Genomic DNA, 18516 nt, shown 5'->3' with positions numbered 1-18516 from the left:
TTTTTTCCTAAAAAAAATTGTGTTTTATTCACACACAAAAGAAGCTTTTGAATTCATGTTTATATTAGATTTTAAGTTAATAGGTAAATAAGTATTTTTTTGAAAGATATTTCTTAGTCTATCATTTTAAAAAAAAATATTAATTTAAGGATCACGTGTATATTGATACATTCAATTTTTCGAATGTGTAATTTATAGGTATATAGCTATGAAAAAAGCCACTAAGGTTGATCTAGTAATGAGAGATTTGGGTAGTATACATGAGTTTATAGGTTCGATCTTCATTGTCAACATCGTAAAAACAAAAAACTATGAAAAACATTATTCTTTTGAATGGTTTGATTTGCTATTTTGCTCCTGAAAAGGTCACATGTTCAAATTCCCTTTTGGTGCTTGCTAAAGTTGATACTCTCCCACATCCCAATTGGTTGTGTATGGGATTCAGACAAGCGATCAATGACTGTAATTTAATCGATATTCCTCTTGCAGGACACACATTTACTTGGATCAAAAGTCGAGGTACACCTCATGTTATTGAAGAGCGGTTGGATAGAGTTACGGCTAGTACGAGTTGGCTGCATCTTTTTCCTGACGTAAGACTATCTAACCTTTTGGCCTCACATTCGGATCATAGTCCAATTTTACTTCAATGCCCTCCTACTATAACAGTCTGTTTCAATGGTTTTTTTCGGTTTGAGAATAAATGGCTGAAGGAACCTGATTTGGAAGAGACGGTGATTGATGGCTGGGGTGCGAATGACAATATTGCGATAGTTGATCGTGTTGCTCGTTGTGCTAACAAGTTACAAAAGTGGGGCAAAAGGAAAAGAGTGAAGTTTAAACAGGAGATTGAAGAATGTGTCTGTGAGATGGAGGCGTTGAGGGATAATCAGGGGGACGCAGAGAATAGGAGGTTTCAGGAATGCTCTGATAGGCATGCTACTTTACTAGTTCAGGAGGAAGGGTACTGGAAGCAGCGAGCCAAGATGCATTGGCTTTAAGAAGGTGACTTGAATACTCGATTTTTTCACATGTCAGCTTCAGCTCGCAGTAAGAAGAAGATTACCAAACTTGTTGATGAAGCATCTTCTTTGGCGACTATGTAGGGGATGTATTCCAACGAGGCGTCGGTTATTAGAACGTTATGTTGATTGTGATGTTTATTCCCCATTATGTGAAGATGAGGTAGAAGATGATGTACACACTTTTTTCACCTGCGTTTCTGCTCAATCCAGTTGGCAAGCAGCTGGACTGTCATCTGTCTTGGGTTCCGCAGCTTGTCAGCAAGGTAGTGTGGCAGATAAAGTGTTTGCCTTGTGTCGGAATGAGGATTACGCTACTATAGGTAGAGTGGCTACGCTGTTATGGAGTATATGGCATAACCGGAATGATAAAATTTGGAATGATAATGTTAGAAGTCCAAACCAAATTGGTCGGGCTGCATTTGATCATTGGAACGAGTGGTTTGCAGTCCATAAGTTGCGAAGTAACGATGATCATGATGTTCTGCTTGTCAGCACCAATCGATGGGAAAAGCCTCATATAGGATGGTTAAAGTGCAATGTAGATGCAACATTTTTGTCGGTGCAAGTAGGACCGCGATGGGTGCTTGTGTTTTCGTAATAATTCTGGTGAGTTTATGACTGGAATTACGCAGTGGCGGCAACTGACTTTATCAACAGAGGAGGGTGAAGCATGGACATTATTGCAAACTATGAATGAAGCTAAGAGTAGAGGTTTTGAAAGCGTCCAATTTGAAAGTGACTCTCAAGTGTTGGTCGATGCTATTCGTACCAAACGGCGAGACAACTCAGAGTTTCTTTCAATCGTTAATGAAATTATTCTTGTTATGTTATCATGTGTGAACTTTGAAGTTAAGTTTATTAGGAGACAAGTGAATTCGGTTGCTCACACTTTAGCTAGAGCGGCCAATTCTTGGACTAATTTTCATAAATTTGAGATTATTCCTTCATGTATTGAACTTTTGATAATTAATGAAATGCAATACATTTATTTGGTTAAAAAAAAAAAAGTTGATACTCGGCCCCCTTTGAATCACAAGCATGCCATTTGCCAGTTGCCACTCGGCTACTTATTCAACTCCTTAATTTATTGCGCAAACAAAAATTTATAATATAAATGTGTAATTTTATTAAGGTACCATGGGCACATTAGTAATTTTCTATTTTTATGGGTGGGTCTCACCGTTGCCTGGAACTGCAGATCGGTCAACCTTTGGTGCAGGAGGTGGACTTGGCAAGTTTCCCAACTTCCTCATCTTCATATTCATATCTACAAATTCAATTAAACATGGTAAAAAAAATATTTAATTATTTTATTCAATTCATGTGTGATATATATATATATATATATATATAGTATGACATCAAATGTTACACCTCTCAATAAAGTTTTCACCGATATAAATTTTATAAAATTCATCGTTGGATTGAAAGTTTATATCCTATAGATCATTTATGTAAAACTTTCAGACAAATTCAAAATCATTTGATATGCTATTGTGACACATCAAAATTAACGGTTCATGTATTTATATATATATATATATATATATATATATATATATATATATGTATGTATGTATGCGCTGCATGGTAAAAAAATAAAATTAAACATATGTATCGATTAACAATTCGAAATAGTACATGTTTGAAGATTAATTAAATCCTATTAATTTCTAAACATTAGGATACGCATGCTTTTTGTTAATTTCAATTTGGACAAAGACAAACCTGCATTAATAGCTGGAATCAACTGCATAAATAAAGTAAAGACGATTATCAACAAAATGAGAAAGCGCAAAGAAATTGAAGATATGTTGAAGATATAAGCCATCCCACGATATTGATATTGATATTGAAATTGAAATTAACATATGATATATTCCGGTCTAGCTAAAGACAATTTATAGTGTAATGAATGGTGCTTAATGTAATTTCCTTCCAACTTTCATCGAAATTTCATAAGAGAAAATGACAACAATTACTAACGTTAAGACTTTGTTTGGGAAGAAAAGTAAGGTAGTTTATATTTTATAAGCTAAAAGCTATGCTTGGTAACAATTTTTAGAAAAGAGCTTAAAGCTTATTTTACTAGCTTATAACTTATTCTTCAAGTAGGTTATGAACTTATAGCTTATTATTTTTCCTTCCAATTTTACCCCTATCATCTTACATGAAAAAATTAAATATTCATTAAAAATATCTTTTCTATGTACGTCATTTCATACTTATAAGCTAGTTCTACCGATAATGTTACTAAATACTACAAATTCAATCAGCTAGTTTATTCGTTATAAGTTAAAAGCTAGCTTATAAGCTATCCGTTGTAAGTTCATCCGCTATAAACTATCATATCAATTGATCATACCTGATCAGAAATGTGCGACCGCGCCGGCATTTGTTCTCGAAGGCCCCTGTTGAAACGGAGGGGATTATGTACCTGCAGGCACTCCGACGCTCAAGTCAGTTTAAGTGTGGAGTGAGGTTTTCTTAGCTAGATAATACGTACCCCTTTTTCAAAAAGATAATATGTACCCTGAGAAATTGCAATTGGTTTCGTATATATAGCCCCCAGCGCTAGGCTAAGGCCCTTGATGGCATTAATGACCATCAAGTGGCTGCCGAAAAACGACTGGAGAGCCATAATGATCAATTAATGCTCATCATTCCGGTAAAGGCCGTTACAATACATGTTGGCGTTGTGGCTGTTGGCGGATTGAATACGCTGCCGAGCGTCCTTGTGTTAGGGCTTGCTCGAAAGCCGTTGCTCGTGGTCCTTCAATATCTGAGCTTCTAATCCCAGTCCAGAACATCAATTATTTGCTATTTCTTTTACCAAAGAGAACCTAATTTTATATCTCTATCTATACATAAATCGTAAAGTACAATTCAATTGATGATAATCGGTGAAACATTGATATATAGGCGCTTGAATTTGAAATAGAATCTCTCTAATTCTATCTACACAGTTAAGATATATGTATGAATCTAGCTACTAGACTTATAAACAAAACTCTGAAAGTAAAAAAATCAAAGAGAAAACTCTAAAGTAATTTTGGTCGTATATATCTTTTACTTTTGAAATTTACGGTTAACAACTCATTTTATTTTTAACTTAAATTCACACATAATTAAATAGATCTTCAAAACTAACTACAAATTTTACTAATTAAAGGGATGTCTCCTAGAAAACATTATCAAAGATTTGAGAAAAAAAATGAACAAAAAAAACTTTTACTCTCCTACGTCAATTAAGAAATATAGTTATTTATGTAAGAGAATGAGAAATTATATGTAATTTATAAATTTATTTTTTATAAATGGTATGTGTAAGAAAAATAAAATATATGGAGTTCAATAGGGATGTAAGTAAATTAAATTCAAATTCTCTCAAACGGTTCAACCTAAGTAGATTAACGACTTAAATTTTATAAAATTACTCATAAGTTCTTTTTCACAAATATAAAATTAATTATCATATAAATTATTTTTTTAACAAAAAAAAACTTAATTCATTTCACCAATCAATAAATATTCAATACAAAAAGGAATACTTTCAAAACTATGAAAACTGGCCCAAGTATGAACAACTATATTCGTTTGTCTCCTAACAAGTTTCACCTCAAAGTTCACACAACATAACATAATATTAATAATTTATACGAAATGCCAAAATAACTTTTAATTTGGACAATTATGGCTTTCACATCATAAAAATAAAACAACAATATTTTACTTTGAATTATTTTTCTCTTATCACATACTACTAAAGTGTACAAATTCAAATGTTTAAATTTATGTATATCGGTCCCGTGAGCTTAGTTTAGTTGGTTGGAACATCACACTATATTTGCAGGAGCTAAGATTCGAACTCTAGCCACTAGGCTACCTAACAAAAAAAAATCAAATTTATGCATATTGAATCCCCATTTTGAGTATGAAATTAGATAATCTAAATGGAACCCAAATTAATAAAACCCTAGTTCGTCCAATAAAATATCGAGTTTGGAAATTCCATTATATCGTGTAACGCGGAAACTATAGAACAAATTGCATCAAGAGGAGAGGAGTAAGGAATCGCTAAACAGTTAAGAAAAATGCTAAATAGTGTCTGAGCATTCGTTTAACATATTAATATGTAAGCTTTATCTTGAAACTTGTGCATTTAATACTTTAAAAATATAAAAAAGTCATTTTTCTAGCATTAAGTTTATCTTTAATTTCTTTTTTTAGTATGCTTAACAAGTACCTGAGACACTGTTTAGCATGACCCTTGAGTTAAGAACCAAAGATGTGGGCAATACACGTACAAGATGCATATGGCGGGAACTACTAATAACATTTTTTTTCCTAATTGTTTAGTAGCTATAAATTTTACTTTAAAGCTGAATAAGTGAAGTGTCTAGAGTTCGAATCTCGGCTCCTACATAATATATATGATGTCCTTACCAACTGAATTAAGCTCCTGAAGACTATATATTTTCACACAAATACCATTTTTTTTTACACACAAATACCATATTATATAGAGTTAAATATATTTTGGGTCTTCTAAATATATTAAATTGGTTGTAAATTCTCATATTGGTTGGCTTATAATTCGTCCTTGCCGTGTTTGGGTAAGCTTTGAAAATTCTCCATCCTACGTTTTTGTCCATGTATTGGTCCTCATTCAATTTAATATGCAAAATCACGTTTCATTGACTTTGAGGCTGTGCCATTCCATTCAAAGGTACATCAAAGAAATTAGCTAACATTAATTAAATTTTAAAATATCTATCTATAATCTATAATCTATAATATGTAAAAAGCCAGACCTATTTACCTTTCTCTTTCTTCAAAATATTGGCCTCTCAGCAACTTTTTTCACTCTTTCATTTGGCCATCAATATCATTATTGCATTTACTCATTAAAAACATCAATTGTCCTAATAATTCAATATCATTCTCCTCAATTCAAATTCAAATCTGATGCATTAAAAGACATTTTATTCAAGGATACTACAATTCAAAGGAATTCAAAGAACGCAATCACTCTTTTAGCAATATTATTATGAATATTATTATATTGGTCAACTACAATTAAAGCATTTTTCCAGAATTTTTTTTTTCTACCCCAACAATTTTCACTCTACCCCAACATATTGAATTGAAATGACAAATATGCCCTCATATATATATATATAAGATAACACTGTAAAAAAAAAATCTACCGTACTCAAAAAAAAGTGTGCCATGTGAGTTAGAGGAAAAAGAGAGAGTATGTGAAAAATTTTATACCGATTAACTTTGAAAAAGTGTGGTACTCTTTTTCCAAGTTTGCCGGTATGAATATTCATACCGATCAACTTGAAAAAAAGAGTACCGGTAACTATTTCAAACCGGCAGACTTCTCAAAGTGTATCGGTATGCTTTTTCTCGGCTATACCGACGAAACGCGTATAAAGCAGCTTTTGTGCTTCCCATTTGTCGCTCTTTGATTTTCAAATAAATTGGAAATTTTGCCTTCTACAGTTTTCACCGCTTCACCGAGATCTTTGAAGGATCCACTTCAAGCACACACACCGGCCCAATACTACTAGTACCTGAATCTGAAGTTTCACTTTACCTACTTTCTTCTTTATTTGTTGGTTTTCACTTTTCATTGCTTGGTTGGAAATTCAATTAGAAAAAACACGAGCCAATACTAGTATCTGAAGCTCTGAATCTAAAGTTTCACTTTGCCCAATTCATTGATCCTATAAGCAATTTGATGGAGGTTGAAATTCGTCACTTATCTTATCACCTCTTCTTCCTATTCTTGTTGGACTACTCTATAATTTCTTCAATTGATTGTTCAATTCATAGAATTTAAAGAAATAAATTCCTAACAATCTTCATCCTAATCTGACCAATATCATCGTTGGCGCAAGAATAACGTTTTTTGTTGAAGGAAACCAGGAAGCTGTGTTGTTACCTACCGGAACAGTTTAAAATACCGGAACACACGTTCATAGTTTTTACAAACCGGATCACTTTGAAAAGTGTTCCGGTAAAATTAACATACCGAAAAAGATAAAAACTTACCGGAATAGTCTACCAAAAAAGTTATAAAACGATAAAATAAAAAATATTAAAATATGCTGAAATTTGATAAGGGTAAAATGGGAATTTTGAAAAATATGTTGGGGTAGAGTGAAAATTGTTGGGGTAGAAAAAAAAAATTCATTTTTCCAATCTTCTCTCATATCATCAATACGTAACAATTAGTCAACTAAAAAAAATGAAATTTTTTGTAAAAAAAACATTAATTTGTTTATAAATATTTATATAAATCAACGAAATTATTTTGTATTATTTTATGTATATGGGGAAATAAAAATTATATAGCATTACTGCATTAGTAAAACTTTTTTTTACGCTTATTTTTTATTTTTGCACTTACCAAAAAACAAAGGAATATTTTTCTTTAGCAATATTAAGTGCAATGTTAAAACCATGTACAATATTTCACCAAAAAAAAAACATGTATCTTTTTTTTTTTCGGTCAAGAAAAACCATGTATATTATTATATTATAAAAGAAATAAAAGGAATAAAAGAAATATTTCAAATTCATTACGAATGAAGTAATGCATTTATTAGTTTATTAGCTTTAGCATTTTCCCTTACCATTTATATCTGATGACCCACAAATCACGATCAATTAAACATTGAATAGTTGATTTTTTTTATTGTGTTGTTTCCATCATGTCTCTCTTAACCTTATTTTGCTATAAATATAGCTTCTAATTGTAAACATTTGTCACAAAATATTTCATTTTTTCTTCATGCTTATTAATTCTATCTATATTGATTTTTTGTGTGTTAATTTTTTGTTTTTTCTCTCTTTCTTTTGAGTTTGTTTGTTTATTTGATCTTTTATTAGAATTTTCAAAGTTTCAGGTTAAAATTGATCAACGACCGACATGACAACGAAATGTGTAACCAAAAAACATGCAACGGAAGATCTATAATAGGGTAATTGATAAAAGTTTAGCGTGAATTAAACTATTATATGCATTAGTCATTAAAATCCAATATATTTTTATTTTTGTTTCAGCTACATGATCTCGAGTTACTCTATTTTTTTCTTCACCTCTTTTGTGTGATTGTATATGAGCATTTTCTTTTGCCTATATTTCATGGCTTATTTGTACTAATTTTTATACATATTTTTATGACAATTGAATACTATATGGATTTATTTATGAATATTATCTAAAATACTAAAATTGTTTTTATTGTATATTGCAGATACAAGATCCGATAAAAAGATGAGATGTTATACCATATATATCAAAATTGATATGAGGCTGAAAAATATTTTTATTTTGTTTTGGTACTTCTATACGTATTAATTTGATTATATCACTTAAAATAGTACTCTCTATTAATATATTATTTGAGACCTATTTTACAAGGTCTGATGTACACATGGCATCATGAAAACGATTCTCTTCTCATGTGATTTTGACAATTAATTCTCATATTAAAATTCATTTTCATATTAAAGTAGATCAAATGATTCTATATTTGTTAAATCATCATGTCTTGGCAATGGTAAATAAGTCAACAATTTGAAATCATTTAAGGCAACAAATCAATGAATTTAACGTGAAAACATAAATTTGTGCCAAACTCAAATTAAGTTTTTATGACAGTTGCCAATTTTACGTATTTTGAATTTGAAACACAAACATTGTAATTGCCTCTTTGCGCCAGGGCGCGAGGGCCTGCGCATGGCGCAGGTTCATAAAATTATAAAAGGAAACAGAGCTTCCAGTGCAGGGGTTCGACTTTTTGGATCTCAGACTCATATTTTGGCGCGATCTCGTAACTCTCTCGACTTTCTTAGCTAAAGAACAAGGAGATGATGCAAGAATCAAGCAAGAGGATGATGATGTGCAAGAGAAGCATGACACATTAAGCATCAAGATTGAGAGTTCTTAGGTGAGAGTTATGGAGGAAGCATTCATGTGACTTTTGATCAATTGTAATCGTGTAATTCACTCTATCAAACTCCCTTGTACGTAATGCTTTAAATTATGTATAAGATGTATATTGAATGTGTTCAGGGCAAGCGATCAGTGACAGAATATACCGCTGAATTTCTGCGTTTTTCTGAACGTAATGAATTGGGTGAATCAGAAAATCAGAAAGTGGCTCGTTATATCAGTGGATTGAAAGGATCCTTGCAGGAGAAGATGGGTTTGCAAACCATTTGGACCGTTGCTGAAGCGTCCAACCTAGCTTTGAAGGACGAATTGATGGAGAAATCCCCCAGAAATTTCTCCTCTTTCAGAAAGTATTCTCCCCAAAACAATACTGAATCATCAGGTGACAAAGAGAAGAGTGCAGCAGCCAGGGATTCTACTCCTGGTAATAAGGCAATTGGCAGTTCTAGCAGTGCACCACATGGCAAGGCCCCAACCCAAAAACAAAACAATCCATATGCCAAACCCACTATTGATACTTGTTTTAAATGTAATGGGAAAGGTCATCGATCCAATGTCTGTCCATCAAGGAGAGTTGCAGCTGTAGTGGAAGAACGAGATGATGATGATGAGAGAGAACAACCTTATGATGATGAATATGCAGAGGTAGAGTTTGCTGAAGAAGAATCTGATGAAAGGGTGAGTTTTGTGTTGCAGCGGATGTTACTAGCATCTAAAGAAGAAGGGCAGCGCAATAATTTGTTCAAAACACATTGTTCTATAAAAAAAAGGTGTGTAATATGATTGTGGAAAATGACAGCACAGAGAATCTGGTGTCGCAAAAATTGGTAGATTATTTGAAGTTGTCCACAAAACCCCATGAGAAGCCATACACCCTTGGTTGGGTAAGCAAGGGCTCCCAAGTTCGGGTAATGATAAGTGCCAAAAAGTGGTAATTTTACATATATATTTTGGGCACTTATTGACTTGTTTTAAAAGTAATTTCATATAAAAAAAACCAACTAATTGTAAATATTAGTTTTAATTAACAAATTAGTCATTTATGTTATTTCTACCTAATTCCAACACATTTTTGTAGGTTTTATGCGCTTAATGGAAAAATAGAAGCAATGAGACCTATTGGAGACTAAGAAAAATTGTCATTGGACCAAAATTATGAAGAGGCACAATTGTCCTCTTGTTTAAAGTGATAAGAAGATTTTCTATTGGTCAAAAAGAGTTGCAGCAGTGTTTTTATTCTTAATTATAAAAGCTAATTTAGCCATGAAGGATATCATCATAGTGTAAGCACCGCCTTGTGCAATTTGCTTAGCATTAAAAGCCTATAAAAGGCATGTGAAGCCATTCCTTGAAAAGGCAATTGATTCACTCTTATAACAACACACAAAACTTCACGAGAGAGGGTGAAGGCAGAGGAGATTGAGAGCTACCAAGAAGAGCAGAGGAATTATCTTTATCATCTTTCCATCTTTTCTAGCTATGTATTGTAAGGTTATTATGTATAACTAATTCTCTCTTTTGTTGGGATTAAGTGTAAATTACTCTATTAGTATGTGTTTCTATTAATTATGGTTTTATATATGGTTTTAGTTATCTCTCAATATTGATGTTATCTTTGTTTTCATTGTTTTAATCTTTGATTTGAATTGTTATAGACATATACCTTTTGAATCTAAGAACTAGGATAATATCTATCGAACTCTAAATTCTAGGAATAGATTTAGGTTTAATATTCACTTAGAGTATCGAATCTTAATGCTATTGTATTGATTGACGACCCGAGACATCGGATGTTAATAGATGCAATAGATATCTCGACGTTATCTGGACACGGAAACGTTCGACGAGCGATACGTGATAATATTGATAGATGACTAGAACCTGTGTAACTGATTAGGGGAATATGTATGAATGAGTGATTGAAATCTAATCCCAGCAATTTAATCTCTCTGTTAAATTAATCATCTTTACTACTTTCATGTATTCGCAACTTTCGTAATCAACCATCTTTGAAATCCTTTACTTGAAATTATATTAATTGTTGAACGGCATCGATATCGCATCAGTCCCTGTGGAGACGATAAAAACATACTTACTTTTGTATTTCAACAAAATGGCGCCGTTGCCGGGGACTGGCGTTTAGATATTGGAGCATTTCAACAATTTATATTCTTTTAAGTATTCGTGTATATTTGTTTATATTGTATAGTTTTTCTTGTACTAATCCTTCTTTGCTAGACAAAGAAAATTGTTTTTCTTGTTTGTTAAATCCTTTTTCAGATTCCCCATTAAAAGTTAAACCATGACTGATCGTGGTTATTACAACTTCTATACTCCGGGTGAGTATGAATCATATCAACAGTTTCCTCCTTATAATTATGGACAAACTTCAGAGGCTAGATTGGAGGAGACCATGATTAAATTCATGGAAATGCAGCAGCAACAAAACCAACAGTGGCAAGACCAACACCAACAATATCTGAAAAACAGTCTTGCACGGGCCAAAAATTTGGAAAATCAGCTTGTTCAGTTGGCTAAACAGTTAGCCAATAACAATAACCAAGGAGGAACATTTCAAACCAACACACAAACCACTCCTGACGAGAAAGATAATATTCTAAATGAGGAAAGAATGTTCGAAGGATGTGGTGTAAAGAAAATAGTGAAAGAAATAGATACACCGCATGAAGTTGAACTTCCTCAAGAATTGCCATGTACGGAGGAAGCTAACACTGTTGATAAGGAACAAGTGATGATGGTTGCGGAGGAAAATGAAGGATTATTTAGCAAGGAAGAATCATGTGAACAAAAGAGGGAGATGGAGAACCAGGCGTTGATTGATCGGGTAATAGACGAAATTTGTGCCTTGTTCAACAAAAAAGAATTGGGGAGGATATGGACTCCGCAACATCTATATCTAAAGTTCATGGAGTTCCTCCCAAACCGAAGGAAAAAGACGGATGATGTGTTGTCCGTTTCATTTTGGCCACCCTAACATCTCAGGCGTCGAGCTACCGACGTTAACCAAGCGCTTATTGGGAGGCAACCCAATTTTCTATCTTTACTATTTAATTCCTGCAATTTATCATTTTAGTATATTTAAGCATGTTTTGAAAGGTTGCTAGTAAGCTAAAACTGAACCTCTGGTGTGAAATTTTAATTTTCCTGCTTTCCCTGTCAAATTCGCTGAGCCACTTTTCCCTCGCTAAGCGAATTCACTAGCTCTGTGTTTTCTGTTAAAAAAAAAGCACTGCACACGTTTTCATTTTCATTACTACAAGTTTCCACCAACCACTACCACTTCTGAGACTATTCTCTCTCTGCATTTTCTCACTACCACTATCACTTCTAAACCCTAAAATCAAAACTTTTTCTCTCTTGGTTCTTCTCTCTTACAAATCAAAATTTTGTGCAAAACTACATTTCACTCACATCCTCAGGTTTCAATTGAGCAAAGGGCCTTTTGATTTTATTCCTTTCAGTTCTGTGCATCTTAAATTGAGAAGAAGGTACAAATCTGTTCTTAATTTTTCATGAATTTCAAGTATATATGTATATGTTCTTCTTTACTTATTAAGAAAACGCCACCTTTGTTAAAGTGTTGTTGGTAACTAGTAAAGGAATGATTGTTATGGTTTAAAAAAAAAAAAAAAACTTTTGAAACATTTTTTTCAGTCTAGTTACTTTTGAATTGAATTTGATGAATTGGGTTGATTAGGAGCTGTTCTGGTTTTTCGCTGAACTATCATTGTTTAAGGTTGAAATTAATTTGATTTGCTTAAACCCTTTTGATTACTTTGTTAATTTTTTGAAAAGGGGATTGAAATCTACTCTTTAGGGTTTTCTATTTTAGGATGTGAGGGCGAGAGGTCAGAGATAATGGAAGAAATTTTGTGTGGATTAATAGATTGAAGAACAAAGTCCCTTAAGTTTAAGCTGCAAAAAGTTTTTTTTGGGACTTAACATTTTTTGCAGGACAATTTGTGAGTTTAAAGTTGAGTATGGAGGAAACATTGGTAATAACAAATTCAATGAAAAACCTGATGGACTTGGTGATCACCTTAATTAGAAACTTGATTGTTGTGTGTCTTTGTTTGCCCTTTTGAACTATGTGCTTATTATTTTTTCAAAAAGACATCAATTGATCAAGTTAAGCACTTGTTTCTCTCCCATTTGCTTATTGATTTTCATAACATGTATCTCACTTTGTCACATGAATTTTGACTTTTAAATTGCTTACTTTGAGTAGTTAGAATTGTGACTTGATATTGACATGTTGATTGTTGGCTAGAACCTTATGGAGTCTAAAGTTGATTATTGACAAAACATTAGCATTGTTTGCTGGTGGTTCAAGCCTTTGAAGGAGTGAATGAGCCTTGTTTTTTTTAACCTTGTTATTTGATAGGCTGATTTTTCATGTTTGGTATCTGGCCTTAGCTCTGGTGTGTTGGTTTACTAGACTATCATTTTGCATTTTATGTCTGGTATGCCGGTGTCTCATATTTGTGAAGGAGTGATATAGCATTTGATTAAGAGAGTGGTTTGTCTCTGGTTGGGATAAATCTGATTGTGATGTAAGATGGATAGCTTGCTCGTATGTTTTGTAACTTCAGGGATGATCAGATATATGGCACCAAGGAGGAATGTATTGCACAAATGGCATGGCCTGTGAAAAGGCCATTTTACCCGGAGGAGGTGAGACAACATGATGTTGGTAGCAGTGGAGCTGTTGGAAATGGAGACCAGGAGACGGGACAACGAAGTGAAGAAGAGCCAGACAACTGACAAGAGAAAGATAGACCGAGAAAGCTCTCCAAAACTCTGTGAAGTTTATTTTAAATAGCTTTCGGTTAAATTTATGCTTTATCTTAATTTATATTTCTCTTGTGGTCTGAACAACATGTTGATGGTTGATTGAAAAAATGGTTCAAAATTTTGATTTTTGAATATCATGTGCATATGGATTGAAAAGTTTAGGTTTGTGATTAATCAAATTCAAATGCATGATTAGAATAATTTTTTCAACTTGCATTGTTTGAGGTCAAAATTTTGTGATTATCTTTGAATGATAGGATGAATTTGAACCAAGTAGCTTTATTCAATTTGATTTCATTCATTCCTTCTTAACTTGATTAATTGATTATGAATCACGTAGACCTAGCCGGGTGAGATTGTGTGAACTTTCCATTGTTTATATATTTGAGAGCCGACAATTGTGTTTAACTCTGTTGATTTTAACTGAATCTTGCTATTACTTGATGTGTTTGAAGTCATGGATATGATCAAGGCCTTGTTTCTTTTTGAGTGGTAACTACTTAAGCCAAAATAACCTACCTTGTGAGTTAGTGTGATCCTTTGCTACCCCCTTAAGCCAAAAAAATTTGAAAATTTGTTTGTTTTGAACTCTTGAACCACAATAAAGAAAAACAATGAATTGACCCTTGTCTTAGGATGATTGAGCATTGAGTTTAAGTAGGGTTGAAAACAAGTTGGGGAGAAAGAGGTTATTTGTTTGAAAAAAAAAAAAAAAAGTAGTTGAAAAATATGAGTTGTTGAAGATGGTGATTGAAAAAGAAAAACATTGTAAGTCATTTGACACACAAATGAAAATCAAAGAAAATGTGTTTCAAAAGAAAAGGAAATGAATAGAAATTGTGTCAAAAGAATCACCAAAAGTAAAGAATGGGGAAAGTGAAAGAGGATGAATAACTTATGTAATGTTATGAAGATACTCAAAGTTTATGCTCTCTTATCCTTAAGGCATTTTGAATCCAAAGAAAAACAATGATTTCTTGTAGCCTAGCCCCATTACAAGCTTAAGAAAGACCTTAGTGATCCATGATTGATAATATGTCTTGTGATTTTGTTGAGATGTATGTTTGAATTGATTTGTTGTGAACACATTGCTTGGATTGAGAGAAACACTACACCCTTGAGTTGAAACACTTGTGAGAATTGTGATTCTAGTTGATTGTCTTGTTGATTTGGAAAGTTTGAAATCTTACTTGAATCTTGAAACTATTTCACATTCATGCTTTGATTTTTTGATGATTATGAAGGTTTGATTTTGAACTTGCAATACATTGAATCAAGCAAACTTGAAATGATTGAAATCCAAAGTTTTTGATTGATCATAAATCTTGATTGAATCATGCACGGATGAGGTTTGAACCATATTTTGAGAGTTTATTTTGGACTTTTGTTTGAGGACAAACAAAGTTCTAAGTTGGGGAGAGTTGATAAGTGCCAAAAAGTGGTAATTTTACATATATATTTTGGGCACTTATTGACTTGTTTTAAAAGTAATTTCATATAAAAAAACCAACTAATTGTAAATATTAGTTTTAATTAACAAATTAGTCATTTATGTTATTTCTACCTAATTCCAACACATTTTTGTAGGTTTTATGAGCTTAATGGAAAAATAGAAGCAATGAGACCTATTGGAGACTAAGAAAAATTGTCATTGGACCAAAATTATGAAGAGGCACAATTGTCCTCTTGTTTAAAGTGATAAGAAGATTTTCTATTGGTCAAAAAGAGTTGCAGCAGTGTTTTTATTCTTAATTATAAAAGCTAATTTAGCCATGAAGGATATCATCATAGTGTAAGCACCGCCTTGTGCAATTTGCTTAGCATTAAAAGCCTATAAAAGGCATGTGAAGCCATTCCTTGAAAAGGCAATTGATTCACTCTTATAACAACACACAAAACTTCACGAGAGAGGGTGAAGGCAGAGGAGATTGAGAGCTACCAAGAAGAGCAGAGGAATTATCTTTATCATCTTTCCATCTTTTCTAGCTATGTATTGTAAGGTTATTATGTATAACTAATTCTCTCTTTTGTTGGGATTAGGTGTAAATTACTCTATTAGTATGTGTTTCTATTAATCATGGTTTTATATATGGTTTTAGTTATCTCTCAATATTGATGTTATCTTTGTTTTCATTGTTTTAATCTTTGATTTGAATTGTTATAGACATATACCTTTTGAATCTAAGAACTAGGATAATATCTATCGAACTCTAAATTCTAGGAATAGATTTAGGTTTAATATTCACTTAGAGTATCGAATCTTAATGCTATTGTATTGATTGACGACCCGAGACATCGGATGTTAATAGATGCAATAGATATCTCGACGTTATCTGGACACGGAAACGTTCGACGAGCGATACGTGATAATATTGATAGATGACTAGAACCTGTGTAACTGATTAGGGGAATATGTATGAATGAGTGATTGAAATCTAATCCCAGCAATTTAATCTCTCTGTTAAATTAATCATCTTTACTACTTTCATGTATTCGCAACTTTCGTAATCAACCATCTTTGAAATCCTTTACTTGAAATTATATTAATTGTTGAACGGCATCGATATCGCATCAGTCCCTGTGGAGACGATAAAAACATACTTACTTTTGTATTTCAACAGGTAACACTAGCCTGCAGAGTTCCTATCTCCATTGGAAAACATTATAGAGAAGAGGTACTTTGTGATGTTCTTGATATGGATGTTTGTCATATTTTACTTGGTAGACCTTGGCAGTTTGATAATGATATCATTTATCGAGGACGGGATAACGTGATGATGTTTACATGGGGCACACATAAAATTGCTATGGCTCCTGTTTTGCACTTTGAAAACAATCCAGATGGAAAGAAGTCTAGTTTCTTGGTGATGACGCTGAAGGTGTGAAAACACAAGAAGGGGGGGTTGAATTGTGTTTTAGCCAAGTTAAAACTTTTCCCAAGTTCTTAACTTAACTAAGTTAGCAGCGGATAAGTAACACAAATAATAACAAGATAAGAGAGAGAGAAAGCACACAAGCAATTTATACTGGTTCCTCTCACAAAACGAGAGTAGTCCAGTCCCCTTGCACTTCCAAGGGATTTCACTATAATCACACAAGATTACAAATGCTCAAGCACACAAGCAAGAGACTTCACAACAATGCTCAAGCACACAAGCTTAAGACTTCTCACTTAAGCACACAAGCTTAAGTTTTCTCAAGTACCAGAGATAATAAAATAGTTGAAAGAATACAACTGCTCTTAAGAGAACCTTAAAGAGCAAATACAATGAATACAGAGTATTTGGACTAAGAGTGCAAAAACACTAGTTCAGAGGTTCAGAGCTTGTATTCGTAATTCAGATTTTGTTCGAGCGCGTGTATATTCTTGATTAATTGATATGTTATACAACTGATCCTTCTAGTATATATATAACCAGAAAAAGAGTCCTTGCATAAAAGAAGACCGTTGAAGTAGATAACCTTTTGTCTTCACGCAGCTTGTCTTGATGCAGTTTGGTTGTTTCTAAAACTGAGTAAGAGTTTCAGACACTTTGACCATGTGCAGAGAAGACTTTCCTTATTCAGCTAACAAGTCTGATGTCCCACGTTCTCAAGAGTGGACAGACAAAATGAGAGTAGCTGTTCTGATCAAGCTTGAAAGGTCCTTTTCTTCATTGGTAGAAGAGTTGACTTGCAAAAGAGAATCTTCACAGACTTCAAGAAGATCTTCAGAGTTTGATGAAGCTTAGACCTTAAGAAGTTCTGACGACTTCATCATCTGAAGGTTGTAACTTCTGAAGTTCAACATCTTCTGAGCGCTTGTGAACTTCTGAATACATATCTTCTGAGCTTCATTCAGAGTTTATCTGAAGCTAATATCTGCACAATTAAATTAAATTTTTAGTCCTTCCAATTGTTTATTAATACTTTGTTATCATCAAAACCTTAATAGATTTAGGGGCAACATTTTTAAATCAATTTTGTTCCAACAGACGCAAAGTGAAAAGGAGCTTGATGAGGCTGTTAAAGAAACTGAATGTTTCTGTCCAGTGGTGATAAAAGGGTTGATGAATGTTGTAAAAGAGGAAACGATTCCACGAGAAGTGCTAGAGATCTTAGAGGATTTCCAGGAGTTGACCGCAGAGGAATTACCAAATAAATTTCCTCCCATGCGAGATATTCAACATCAAATTGACCTCATTCCAGGGTCTAGCTTGAAGGTGTGAAAACACAAGAAGGGGGGGGGGGGGGGGGGGGGGGGGTTGAATTGTGTTTTAGCCAAGTTAAAACTTTTCCCAAGTTCTTAACTTAACTAAGTTAGCAGCGGATAAGTAACACAAATAATAACAAGATAAGAGAGAGGGAAAGCACACAAGCAATTTATACTGGTTCCTCTCACAAAACGAGAGTAGTCCAGTCCCCTTGCACTTCCAAGGGATTTCACTATAATCACACAAGATTACAGATGCTCAAGCACACAAGCAAGAGACTTCACAACAATGCTCAAGCACACAAGCTTAAGACTTCTCACTTAAGCACACAAGCTTAAGATTTCTCACTTAAGCACACAAGCTTAAGATTTCTCAAGTACTAGAGATAATAAAATAGTTGAAAGAATACAACTGCTCTTAAGAGAACCTTAATGAGCAAATACAATGAATACAAAGTATTTGGACTAAGAGTGCAAAAACACTAGTTCAGAGGTTCAAAGCTTGTATTCGT

The 18516-nt window shown here is 33.2% G+C and overlaps 2 protein-coding genes and 1 long non-coding RNA gene across 3 annotated transcripts; 2 read left to right on the top strand and 1 right to left on the bottom strand.

The window, feature by feature from the left end:
- Positions 1–1972: 1972 nt before the first annotated feature.
- Positions 1973–2896, bottom strand: LOC123887395. The gene is made up of 2 exons (XR_006801462.1): positions 2754–2896; positions 1973–2292 (listed from the first exon to the last, which is right to left on the bottom strand). It is a non-coding gene; the product is annotated as an uncharacterized LOC123887395 (long non-coding RNA).
- Positions 2897–9964: 7068 nt separating this feature from the next.
- Positions 9965–16274, top strand: LOC123887394. Its single transcript, XM_045936718.1, has one exon. The coding sequence runs from the start codon at positions 11300–11302 to the stop codon at positions 11990–11992; it is 693 nt and encodes a 230-aa protein (XP_045792674.1). The 5' UTR covers positions 9965–11299; the 3' UTR covers positions 11993–16274.
- Positions 13654–18020, top strand: LOC123885887. Its single transcript, XM_045935226.1, has 3 exons — positions 13654–13692; positions 16434–16691; positions 17787–18020. Exons 1-3 carry the CDS (start codon positions 13654–13656, stop codon positions 18018–18020), a joined length of 531 nt encoding a protein of 176 aa, XP_045791182.1.
- The last annotated feature ends 496 nt before the right edge of the window (positions 18021–18516 follow it).

This window comes from Trifolium pratense, linkage group LG5 (genome assembly GCF_020283565.1).
Source record: "Trifolium pratense cultivar HEN17-A07 linkage group LG5, ARS_RC_1.1, whole genome shotgun sequence".
In the NCBI taxonomy this organism is placed as follows: domain Eukaryota; kingdom Viridiplantae; phylum Streptophyta; class Magnoliopsida; order Fabales; family Fabaceae; genus Trifolium; species Trifolium pratense.
This window is presented reverse-complemented; position numbering and strand designations above follow the sequence as displayed.

Bases quoted from the DNA above. Each gene is read 5' to 3' on its own strand.
- LOC123887394 (XM_045936718.1), top strand. From the start codon at position 11,300: ATGACTGATCGTGGTTATTACAACTTCTATACTCCGGGTGAGTATGAA.
- LOC123885887 (XM_045935226.1), top strand. From the start codon at position 13,654: ATGGCATGGCCTGTGAAAAGGCCATTTTACCCGGAGGAG. The intron at 13,693-16,433 runs GTGAGACAACAT...GTATTTCAACAG, and splicing joins GGCCATTTTACCCGGAGGAG to GTAACACTAGCCTGCAGAGT. The intron at 16,692-17,786 runs GTGTGAAAACAC...TTGTTCCAACAG, and splicing joins TCTTGGTGATGACGCTGAAG to ACGCAAAGTGAAAAGGAGCT.